The following is a 13349-nucleotide window of genomic DNA, read 5'->3' as shown; positions in this document are numbered from 1 at the left end:
GTTTTCCAAAAACTTGCACTAACCAAACTACTTCTTGAAATCATCCTCATCACTAGAACTCATACATGACTAAGAAGATCTCCAAATTGATTCCTTGAATCAAGGCATAGATCAAGGAATCCATTCCTTCACTACTTTTCAACATTGAAAGTTGCAACCAAATCCTTGTTGACGCTTATGGAGAACATATCCACTTGTGGCCTCAATTCCAATGAGGTTGACAATTTAAAATTAATAGGAATGAGATTGGATGAAATTTGTTTTGCTCCCTAATACCCCCCTCAAACTTTATCTTAGGCTTGAAGTAAACATGATCCTGTGCATAAGGTTGAACCAACAATATTTCAAAAAATCTTGACAAGATCAATCTCTCTTTTACCTATTCTTTAATGGGGCATCTTGTGGAAATCTGGAGGAGGCTGGAGTGACAGGGTTCATCTTTGGTCCCAATGAAAAAATGGTCTCCCAATTTGCTTGGGTAATTGGAATAACCACCAACAACCTAGCAGGATTTCTAGCCCTATGGAATGGATTGGAGGTTTCAATGGAAATGTCTTTGGCCACTTGATGCTCATCGTTCAGTAGTTTACAAAGGCCAAGAAGGCCATTAGGAGTGAATATGTGGCTTTAAGCCAAAGAATTCTTACCTCAATCTCCCACTTTGAGAAGCCGAATTTATTTCATTTTGTTATGCACCTAAACTTAGATGTTGATGAGCTAGGTAAAAAGGGTGCAAGCATGAGCCAAGGGGAAATAGAGTTAAATCAGAGACAAGACTTCTTGCCAATCCCTTGACATGTTGTGTTTTCGAATAAAAAAATTAGCACCAAGGGAGGGAGTTCTCTGCCATCTTTCTCTAAAGATTCTGCATATGACAAAGAGAAATTAATATCACTCATTATCTCCCGTCCCAAATAATCACAATCCATCCCAGGTGTCTCTTAGTGGTGTACAAGTGGCCTCCCTGTCTCGCTCCAATCCTTATTAAACGTCTTATATATTTCATTAGCATGAGATTTGGGTCATTCTAGATCCATCAAAATCACCCTCAGTGCAATTTTCTAAGGAATGAAGTTGATTCCCCTGTCTTATAGCATCCCTTTGGTGTCACCTCTCTGCACTGGTGAATTTTCAATGGAGAAGTGGGTCTTAACATTGCAGGATGGATGGTTCTAGAGCCTAGGTTTCCTCTATATATCAATCCTCTCAGGTCCCCAAATCCATTCATGGTATATTGTTTTTTCTCTCTATTCTTTGTCTCGTCACTCTCCTCCTCACTTGCCTCGCTCGACTGAGGCTGCTGAACCAATTATTTTTTCTTTAATTGTCGTCCTTCACGCCTCCAATTCAGAATGACAAGAAATTTGGTTTCTCAGTAAAACAATAAGGTACCGAATGTAATTGATAAGATATTGGATGTCTCTCAGGCTTTTCTTGTCTCTATTCAAAGGCTTGACAACATGGTTGAAAGGAAAAGGTGGTCCTTCCATCTCTTCTTGGAGGCCAAATTGCTCTCTCACCATGCTGAAATTGAGGGCTCCCTAAAAATTCTAATGCAAGAAAGTCATCTTCTTTGCACCCAAGTGGTTGCATTGGAATTCTCCTCATCCACTGCAACAAGAGCATCACATGGAGATTTTGGTTCCGGGGCACCTGCTGATCACAAAAGGACTCTCCATCCTAGAGGGCATGATGGGGGAGCTCGCAACATTGGGTGAAATTTGCCTTTTGTCTTAGAGACATTTTCTATTATGGGGTCGGTCTTAGTCTTTTCTTCCTATTTGGCATATATTTTCGTAAATACATACTTTTTCTTGGGACTTATTGTAGAATTTATAGTGGTTACATATTTTGTATGAACTAGATTTTCATCTAAAAGGCTAGTAAAATCTATGTTTACTGTGATGAAGGTCTATTTTTTGTATCATATATCAAATGTAAGGGTTTGGGCCTTCTCCCAACCTTTATTAATATAATAAGCCATACCCTTTAGTTCAAAAAAAGAAATAGTTAAAAAAATTATGATGGATAAACAATTACTTAACAAAAAAAAATGTCAATCAATTAAAATAAAATATAAGTAAACTAAAATACCATTTTGTCCAAATTTAGCAAAAAAAAGTATACAAGTGATTTGTTTCCCCAATAATCCCCAATACAACCTACAAAATTACAAGTGTTCACTTGAATAAAGAAAACACAAATGATAGCAATAAAAATTGCCATACTTTTATGAAGAAAAGCCATGGATAATACTGCATAAGACATTTTACAAGATCCGAGGCTTTTACATGTAAAATTCAACATAAATGATAATGATAACAATGTCATACTTTTACTAACTAGGCAATTAATTGACAAGAAATTTTAAGATAAGAGAAAATAATCCATACATACAAATCCTTTTTCATATGGTAAACTTGCCTTTCAATGTATCTGGGCATCTTTATTTTGATTAAGGTTTTTGGAATTTTACTATTTAACCTCGCTCCTTTAATCCAAAATCGGCATAAGTTACACTTCATAAAATCTACAATTTACATAAGGTACTAGTTGGGATCACAACAATTTATGTTACAACTTTCTAATACGGTGCTTTTCTTCTTTTTGGCACTGGTCAGTAAATCGGGATGACTATCCTTTAGTGTCATCTTTAGACCATCACAAGTCGAATTTAGTTTTGATCCTTCGCAGCCTTGATGCTTGGTTTCCCATTTGGATTGCTTCTTCTTTTAGTCCTTGTGTCTCAACAATGGTAGGCAGATATGCCCATTTAAATTGCTTCTTCTTTCAGTCGTTGTGTCCAAATAATGGTAGGCAGATACATTTGCAAGGAAATACAACCCAAAATAATGTTGTGCAGGAGCTCCTTGCAAAATTCGAATGAATCATGTAATGAGAATCATGGAAGTATGGGCTGAATCGAACATGACTACTGGCTTGTGTGATTACCTATGATGGTTGGGATTTTCAGGGAGCTTTGTTCGAATCCTATCGAGGAAGAAAACAATTAGGTTCTTACAAGAAGTGCAAAGAAAAATTTCAAATGGTCCATTGATTCTTCTAGTATAGAAATCGAAATCCTTAAAGAAAAGGGAAGGACTACCAACATGGAAGTGAGGAACGCTGAAACAAAGCATAATATTAAGTTGGAGAACCAATCTCAAATCCAGGAGATTCTAAAGAATGCATATGACATAGAGAAAGGAAATAATAGAGTTGGAGGAGGCAATCCATCAATCCAAAAATCTAAATGAAAGTCATGTCATTGAATATAAGGGGTCTGGGAAATCCTATTAAGTCTTAGGCAGTCAAAGACTTAATAGGAATGCAAAAGCCACATGGTATTTTTTTTCAAGAAACCAAGCTGGTTGAAAAAGAGATTCTAGCCTGGGCAAGATTTTTTTGCAATAATAGTGTAGGGGTCATCCAAATCTCCTCTGGTGCCTCTAGGGGTCTATGCATCCTATGGTTGGTCCTAAATCTTAAGCTCATCCATTGCACGAAGGAAAAGTTTTGGATAGCAATGAGGTTAGAGGAATCTCAGTCCAAAGAAGTCTTTTTCCTTCATAAATGTTTATGGACCTAATAGTTATAGTGAAAAAGGAGATTTTTAGGAATCTCTAACAATATTAAAAGAGGAACAATGGCATAAAGATTGCATTGTTGGAAGGGAATTTAACACCACACTCCTCTCTTCATAAAAGTGAGGAGGTTCCATTTTATGTGATCTTTTCTACAAAAAAATGGAAGATTTCATAAGTGATTGGAACTTAATGGACATTGTCCCAATAAAAGGAAAATTTATGGGGTCGAATACAAGAAGTAGACCAAGGTATATAGTGACCAGGCTCGACTGTTTTCTTATACATAGTAGTTAGATACTCAAAGGTATTGAATATTAATCCACTATATTGACTAGAGGAGACTTAGATCACAGACCAAATGGTTTAAATATCGACCCTCTAGAAGGTCTGGGCCTAATCCCCTTCCTCTTTAATCCTGATTGGCTCCAAAGCGAGGGAGTTATAGAATTAATAAAGCAAGTTTGGGTCTTCCTAGTCAAGCGTTCTCCAACCTTTGTATGGGAGATGAAACTAAAATCTATCAAAGAAGCTCTCTGAACATGTGCCAAGCATTGCTTCAAGCCTCCTACCCATGAAAAATTAGAGCTATTAAAATAGCTAGAAAGTCACCAAGCCCAAATGGAGTCTACTTCAATCAAGGATGGGCACTTCAAAAAGGAGAATAAAATAAGAAATCACACTCTCACTCTTAGTAGGAAGGAGGAAGAATACTAGCACTTGAAATAACAAATCCTCTAGTTAAAGGGAGGAGATAAAAATACATCTCTTTCGTAAGTAGGCCAAGGCTTGCGTGTATTTCAATCTCCTGCCTTTAACTAGAGGCTTTCTGATTTCAAGTGCTAGTATTCTTCCTCCTTCCTACTAAGAGTGAGAGTGTGATTGCTTATTTTCTTCTCCTTTTTGAAATTGGGTAAATGAAATCACCCCTGAAGGTAAGCCAAAATTCACCTCATTCCCTAAAATTAAGCATGAAGCATTCTCTTTTTTCATAAATTTATTATCCGAAAGCAATGAGAATGATCCTTCAAAAGTTGATTCATTCATTTCATGCTTGCCCTTTATAGTATATGATTCTAATAAACTCCAGTTAATGAAGCTAATAGAATAAAGTGAAGTGATTGAGGCTATCTGGTCTCTTGACCCATATAAACCCCCGGCCCGGATGATTTCCCTATCTCCTTTTTTTGTTCCTGCTCGACTCTTACCAAAAAATATCTAATGAGAATCTTGAATCCTTAAAGAAGCAAGGAGAAGTTAGGGGGGAGAACGAAACCCTCCTTATTCACCTCATCCCAAAAGAAAACAAGCTTTCCTTCTTTTCGAGATGTAGACCCATATCACTCTGTAATTCATCTTATAAGATCCTAACCAAAATCATTACTAATTGACTCAGTTTTTTCCTTCCAGTAATCATCTTCAAAGACCAAGGGGGCTTCCTAAAGCACCATTAAATCCTAGGTAATGTCATTATGGTCCAAGAGGTCATCCAGTCGAGAAAACTTAGTGATGAACATAGTATGGTTATAAAAATGGATATTGCAAATGTGTTTGATCGTGTCTATCATTCCCTCCTCTTTTCAATTCTTGAAAATCTCAGATTCAAAGAAGATTTCATTAAGTGGATCAAGACTTGCATTGGTAGACCTTGGATCTCCCTTCTTGTTAATGGTCGACCCTATCATTTTTTCCCTACTTCTAGAGGCCTTTTCTAGGGATGCCCACTCTCTCATCTCCTCTATATTCTAGTGGTTGAATCCCTGATTCGGAATTTAGAAGTAGCCATGTCTGAAGGAAAGCTAAAAGGATTACGCATAGTGGACAACATTAAGGATGTAAACCACTCACAATTTGTGGATGACACCATCCTAATGGGAGGTGCCTCCAAGAAATTGTGGTTCGGTTCAAATGGATCGTGGATAAGTATTTGGCTCTCTCTGGAGGTATTATCAACAAGAAGAAAAGTCAGTTGTATGGATGGAATTTCACCCATCAAACTTTGTAGGAGATCGTTAGGGTGCTTAATTTTATTTTTTTATGATTGTTGGGACAAAATTCTCAACAAATTCAAAAAGAAAATCGAAGGCTAGGGCACATAGTGGCTCACAAAAACTAGAAGGGTGATCCTTGTAAAACTTGTCCTCTCCGCTCTCCCAATCTATCTTTGTTCAAGTTTGTTAGCACTTAAATCTATACTAACACAAATGAGTGTCCTATTATGTAGATTTCTCTAGAAAGGTGGTAAAAACAATGAACAAAATTTTCACTTAGTCCAGTGAAACATTGTCTCTCTACCCAAGGTTAATGGAGGCTTGGCAGTGAGAGATCGTTTATATATGAATCTGGCTCTTAGTGCCAAAATAGTTTGGAGAATAATAGATAATACAAAGGAATGGTGGAAGATGAATTTTCTCCAAAAATAATTAAAATGAATTATTTTTAAAGGGTAGAATTTGCTTCATGGATAGACTCGATTTTTAAGATATCGGCACTTTGCAAGGAAGTTTCACCCCTAAGAGTTGATCACTTAATTTTGTGCTCTATAAATGGAGCTAAAATCAACATTTGGAATGATAACATCTCCCCTACAGGACGCTTGGACATTTGGAAGAATTCCAAAATTTAAGGCAATGGATGCAAGGAAAGGGGTATAAAAAGTTAAGAGAAATTTCTATCTAGGATAATCAGGGATAATGGAAGGGTTGGTTAAGGCCTTATCTCCCTCCTCAATTAACAACCTAATGGAACAGTTTGATTCTTCATCTAAAGAGCATGTCCCCAATCTCAAAGCATTTGAAGGATCGTCGATTATGGACAAAAATCCCCTCTCAGAAATACACAGTTCCAATGGGCTACTCCTTTCTCATAAAAAGTTTACCTCACCCCCCCGTTGAGTTATTTGTGGTCTCAGATCTCGAGTAAAGACAATATACCAAAAGTTAACACCTTTTGTTGATCCTTTGTTCATGGGAAGTTCTTAACTATTGAGAGCATAAAAAAGTAATATCATTGGGTCGTCTAGGTGTTCTTTATATTGCAAGGACAAGGAAAATATCCCCCATCTCTTTTGGCACTGCCCCTTCTCTTTAGAGACTTGGAGAATCACCTATGACCCATTTTATCCCATTGCTTCAATCCCAAGCTTATGAGAGGAAATGTTTGAAATTTGGAAAAGGAAGTACTCCTAGAAAAGAAAGGCTTCATCCATTCTAATCCAATGTTGGAAATCCCTCCCAAAATTCTTATGTTCGGCAATTTTGATCACTCAGAAAAATGTAATCATTAAAGATGAAAATCCTTCCCCTCTAAAAGTTGTAACTAAATCCTTATCCATGCTTATGGATAACATATCTGTTTATGGCTTCAATTCCACCGATGTTGACAATTTAAATCAATATGAATGAGATTGGATGAAATTTGTTCTACTCCCTAGTACCCTACTGAAACTTCATCTTAGGCCTAAAGTAAACAGGATACCATGCACAAGGTTGAACCAACAAGATTTCAGAAAACGCTCACAAGATCAATCAATCTTTTCCTTATTCTTTGATGGGTCATCTCATGGAATTCCTAGGGAGGCTAGAGCGAGAGGGGTCATCTTTGGTCCTGATGAAAAAATGGTCTCCCAATTTTCTTGGGGAATTGGAATAACCACCAACAACGTAGCAAAATTTGTAGCCATGTGGAAGGGATTGGAGGTTGCCACGGAATGTAAAATATCCAAAAAAATTGTCTTTAAGGACTCGATACTCGTCATTCAATAGTTTACAAAGGCCAAGAAGGCCATTGGCAAACCTTAAGTCAAAGAATTCTTGCCTTAATATCCTACTTTGAGAAGGTGAATTCATTTCATATTTTCTGACACCTAAACTCAGATGCTAATGAGCTAGCTAAAAATGGTGCAACCAAGGGGAAATAGAGCTAAATCAGAGATAAGAATTCTTGTCAATCCCTTGATATGTTGTGTTTTCAAATTAAAATTAGCGCCAAGGAAGGGGGCTCTTTACCATCTTTCTCTAAATATTTTGTGTATGACAAAGAGAAATCAAGATCACTCCTTAGTGGAATCTTAGGCCCAACATTATTATATTTTTCGGTCATCTCTCTTTTATCACTAGTCCTAGATAATCATAATCCATCCTAGGTGTCTCTCAGTGGTGTACAAGTGGCCTCCTTCTCTAGCTCCAATCCTTATTAAATGTATTGTCTATTTAATTAGCATAAGGTTTGGGTCATCACAGTTCCATCAAGTCAAGTTTCTTAGTGCAATTTGACAGGGAATGAAGTTAATTCTCCTGTCCTGTAGCATCCCTTCAACGTCGCCTTTATGCACTAGTGAATTTTCAATGGAGAATTGGGTCTTAACTTTACAAGATGGATCATGTTAGAGCCTAGGTTTCCTCTATATATCAATCCTCTCAGGTCCTTGACTCCATTCATGGGATATTGTTGTTGCTCTCTATGCTTTAGCTCGCCACTCTCCTCCTCTCTTGCCTCGTTGGACTGAGGTTTTTGAAGCAATTATTTTTGCTTTGAACTGTGGTCCTTCGAGCCTCCAATTTAGAATGACAGGAAACTTAGTTTCTCAAGAAGACAACGAGGTGTTGAATGTAATCGATAAATTGTTGGACATCTCTCAGGCTCTTCTTTTCTCTATTCAAATGCTTAAAGACATGGTTGAGAGGCAAAAGTGCTCCTTCTACCTCTTCTTGGAGGCCAAATTGCTCTCTCACCATGCCGAAATGGAGGACTCCCTTGATAGTCTAAAGCAAGTAATTCATCTTCTTAACACTTGGGTGGTTCCATTGGAAGTCTCCTCATCCAATGCAACAAGAGTGTCACATGAAAATTCTCGTTTAGGGGCACGTGTTAATTGCAAAAGGAATTTCCATCCTAGAGGGGTTGACGAGGGAGCTCGCAACATAAGGTGAACTTTGCCTTTTGTCGTGAAGACATTTTTTATTATGGGGTTAGTCTTAGTCTTTTCTTCATGTTTGCCATGTTTTTTTGTAAATGCATACTTTTACATGGGACTTATTGTAGAATTTATAATAGCTACATCGGTTCCGAGCCAAAAGACTAATTAACTCTTTATTTATTGTGATAAAGATCTTTTTTAATATATATCAAATGTAAGGGTTCTAAACCCTCCGGACCTTTATTAATATAATAATCCCTACTCTTTAGCTTAAAAAAAATTATGGCAGATAAACAATTACTTAACCAACAAAAAAAATCCATCAATTAAAATAAAAAATAATTAAACTCAAATACCATTTAGTCCAAATTTGGCAAAAATGTATACAAACTATTTGTTTTCCAACACAATATACAAAATTATGAGTGGTCACTTGAAAAAGCAAACATAAATGATAGCGATAATACTTTTATGAAGCAAAACCATGGACAACACTACATAAGATTTTAGACAGAATCCGAAGCTTTTACACAGAAAATTCATTCCATAACAATGAGATGCTTTTACTAACTAGGCAATTCATTGAGAGGAATTTTTACGATAAGAGAATATAATCCATACATACAAATCCTTTTTCATATGGTAACTCACCTTTCAATGTATCTGGGCATCCTTATTTTGATTTTACTATTTAACCTCACCCCTTCAATCCACAATCGACATAAGTTACCATTCCTAACTTCCCCAATTTACATAAGGTACTAGTTGGATCACATCAATCTGGTGCTTTTCTTCTTTAGGGCACAGGTCGGTCGATCGGGCTGACTACCCTTCAGTATCATGTTTAGACCATCAGAACTAGTAGAACTCATACTCTCGTCTTCGCAGCCTTTATAACCGGTTGCCCATTCGGATTGCTTCTTCTTTCGGTACTTGTGTCTCAACAATGGTAGGCAGATACATTTGCAAGGAAATATACCCCGAAATAATGTTGTACAGGCGCTCCTTGCAAAATCCGAGGGCATCGTGTAATGAGAATCATCGAGTGACAGGCTGAATCGAGCAGGACTATTAGCTTCTGCGATTACCGATGATGATCTGGGACTTTCAGGGAGCTCTAAAGTGCTCACAGGCGACCATTCTTCGTTCGAATCCTCGTCGTTGTCTGCATCGTACCCATTAATATTTCGTCGCTGCACAAACCCATCGCAGACAATGATATTAGATTTCTCCTCATCGTGAGACAAATGCTTCATAAGTTCCCTCCTCCTGCTGCCATTCTGGCGCTCTTCCTTTTCTTGATGTAGCTCACTCGATGACTCGCTAGGCGAACACATTTCAAGAACCACGTTGTGTGTATTATTATAATAATGAAAAGCAGCAGCAGCAACAGCAGGTGTGGTGACATGCAGCTGCATTTGTGGGTGAAGATCATCAAGAATATCGAGGGATATTTCTGCTAGCACTGATTCCAGTAACATGATAACTTTTGATTCAAAAGGCGCGTCTCTGCTTTTAGTATCGGTAGGGTATGAGTGCCTTTATTAGTGCAGAGAAATGTTTTTCCCCTTGTTTTTGGTATAATTGTGAAGTACTGAGTTGAAAAAACGTTGGCCATGGCGGTGACCAGTACGCGAACGGGACCATCTGGTGTGATAGGCACATGTGAACGACAATTCCAAAGAGGCCAATCGAGGTATTTTTATTTGTAGCTTGTACGGTGGCGAAGGAAAAGTTGCCTGGACTGACGTTGCACTCGCCGTGATTCTTGGGAGTGGACTCTCTGTAAATTTATAGTGTAAATCGTGTTTTTCCAATCAGTTTTTTTTAATAGTGAGAAAATTTATTATAATTAGTTTTGAAATCAATAGTAAGATGGTATTATTGGCTAATATTGTTTGTGAATGCAGGAGTTTGATTTATGACGATGGATTTATCATGATTATTTAAGGAAAACTAAGCTATTTAGAATAATTCATGGTTTATTGCAGAGTTATTATAATCAGTTTTGAAATCAATTGTGAGATGGTATTATTGGCTATTATTTGTGAATGTAAGTTTGATTTATCAAGATTATTTAAAGAAAATTAAGCTGTTTAAGAGGCAGAGTTATTATAATCAGTTTTGAAATCAGTAGTGAGATGGTATTATTGGCTATTATTTGTGAATGCAAGTTTAATTTATCAGGATTATTTAAAAAAAATTAAGCTATCTAGAATGACCCACAATTTCGTCAAGGGCCAATTTTCACTCCTGCTCATACCTCTCAGTGTTAAGTCATTAATCTATTTCCTTAATTCTAAAGAAAAAAACTCAAAAAAAACTTTAACTCTTATTAATACCTCTAAGTATTATATACCATTAATTTATTTCTTTATATTTAAAAAATCAAACTTTCTCTTTTTAAAATATATTCCAAATCCATTCTAGTACATTACTCCTACATTACAGTTTATTATAAAATTTATACTAATTATATTTAAAAATCAAGCTCTTTACCTTTTTAAAATATATCCCAAACCCATTTTGGTACGTTACTTTTTCTCCTACATTACAGTTTATTATAAAATTTATGTTAATTATATTTAAAAAATCAAGCTCTTTACCTTTTTAAAATATATTCCAAACCCATTCTGGTACATTACTTTTTTTCCTACATTATAGTTTATTATAAAATTTATGCTAATTATATTTTAAAAATCAACCTCTTTACCTTTTTAAAATATATTCCAAACCCATTCTGGTACATTACTTTTTTTTTTCTCCTACATTACAGTTTATTATAAAATTTATGTTAATTATATTTAAAAAATCAAGCTCTTTACTTTTTAAAATATATTCCAAACCCATTCTGGTACATTACTTTTTTTCCTACATTATAGTTTATTATAAATTTATGCTAATTATATTTTAAAAATCAAGCTCTTTACCTTTTTAAAATATATTCCAAACCCATTCTGGTACATTACTTTTTTTCCTACATTACAGTTTATTATAAAATTTATTCTAAAATTAGGGAAATGCAAATTTTATTATAAAATTTTAAGCTAAAATTAAGATAAAAATTTGCATTTCCCAAATTTTAGCAAAAAAAAATTATAATAAAACGTAAAGCAGGGAGAAAAGAGTAAAGTACCGGGCAATAATTATTGTTTAAAGTCAATATGTTTCAATTTCATAGTGTATTATTGTTTGGAATCTTAGATTTTTATATTTGTAATTTAGTTTTCTTTATATTTCTAACTCAGTAGTGTAAGGACAGTAGGTTGAGTAAGGATTGGCATGAGAGTATAAAGAAATTATAATAGAAACTTTGACTTCCTTCTTCTTTCTCATATTTTATTATTATATCGAGACACTTATTTGTCAATAATATTCTAGAACAATGTAAATTAAAAACTAGTTTTTATGAGCATAAAAACTAGATTGTATACGTTATTTATTTAATGCTTTTTATTTTCATGAATATAAAAATTAAAATATATATAATTATTTAACGTTTTTTATTTTATTAAGTTATAATTATATATAATTATTTAATATTTTTTTATTAAATTATAGCTGTATATATTTAATGTTTTTTATTAAATTATATCTTAATTTAACTATTTTAAATTTTGAAGATTTTTTTAAGCTATATTTTATAATTAAATTTGTTCAAAATATGGCTAGAATTTATTAAAATTATAAATTTGATTGGTTAAATTTGTATTATTCAAATTCTTTAAGAGTTTTTCAAAATGCCAAATTCATTTTTGTATTGTAATTAAAAATTATTTTACCAAAAAATTCAAAAAAATTATCAAACAACACCTTAATTTATAATTATAACATTAACAATATTACACAATACCATGTTCATTCATAAATTATTTTTAATGCATGTGGAGATCAAACAAATATAAATCTTATAACTTCATTCTTTAAAAGATAAAGAGTTTTAAAAATGAAGTGCCCTTTTTAAATCATGAAATATGTTAATAAATTTAATTGATCATTTTAATTTAATTATAATTTAATGTTTAATTTAAATAGTTAAATTAAAATTATAATAATATAGTGTTTTTAGTGTTTGGAAATTTTGAATTTGATTGGTAAATATATTATAAATGTGTTTTTCATTATTACGTTTTGTTTCATGCCATAAGATAGACTTTTTATGCTATTTTTTAAAGATAAATGTACGTTAAACAATGTAAACTTTGAAGCGAGAACTATAAACTCAAAACTGAACTCTGGCCAAAAAACCTCGAGAAAACATTAAAAACGGTGCTAAAAAAGAAAAGTGTGTATACTGGAATGATGTTTTTTTAGAGTCAATTTTGAACAAGTTTTAAAAATGGCAGTGAAAACGAAATTTTCGTGCAAAATACAACTTTGAACATGTTTTAAAAATGGCAGTGAAAACAAAATTTTCGTGCAAAATACAACTTGAAAACAAAAAAGTGATGATACTAGAACGATGATTTTTTTTACAGTCAATCTTCAAATTTTTTTAAAAATGCTATTAAAACCAAATTTTTATGTGCCAAACAAAGTTGTTTATGAGGAAACAACACACTAATGTTTTTGGTAGAATAACATTTTTCTTTCCTAAGTATAAATTCAACATGTTCTCAACCATAACATGCTAGATACAAAAGAAATTGAATTTTTTCAACCATAAAATTAAAAAACCATGACATTATGAACAAATTACAACACTAAATGGACTCAAAAGTCATTATTTGTATATTGAATGAAACATACATTATATCTCTAATTTAATGTTGCATTGTAGATATTCTAAACAATAAAAATTATCATAATTAAGACATATAATCCAACGACATAAAAATGTCTCATAA

General features: G+C 34.0%; 1 protein-coding gene across 1 annotated transcript; it reads right to left on the bottom strand.

The window, feature by feature from the left end:
* Positions 1 to 9080: 9080 nt before the first annotated feature.
* Positions 9081 to 10260, bottom strand: LOC149185978 (uncharacterized). Its single transcript, XM_089412527.1, has one exon. It carries the CDS (start codon positions 9981 to 9983, stop codon positions 9273 to 9275), a length of 711 nt encoding a protein of 236 aa, XP_089268653.1. The 5' UTR covers positions 9984 to 10260; the 3' UTR covers positions 9081 to 9272.
* Positions 10261 to 13349: the final 3089 nt, after the last annotated feature.

Source organism: Pinus tabuliformis, chromosome 3_1 (genome assembly GCF_031772625.1).
Source record: "Pinus tabuliformis cultivar Carrire ecotype Pingquan chromosome 3_1, CPIR1, whole genome shotgun sequence".
Taxonomy (NCBI): domain Eukaryota; kingdom Viridiplantae; phylum Streptophyta; class Pinopsida; order Pinales; family Pinaceae; genus Pinus; species Pinus tabuliformis.
This window is presented reverse-complemented; position numbering and strand designations above follow the sequence as displayed.

What these genes read in the sequence shown, in the direction of transcription:
- LOC149185978 (XM_089412527.1), bottom strand. Translation starts at nt 9,983, where the DNA reads ATGTTACTGGAATCAGTGCTAGCAGAAATATCCCTCGATATTCTTGAT.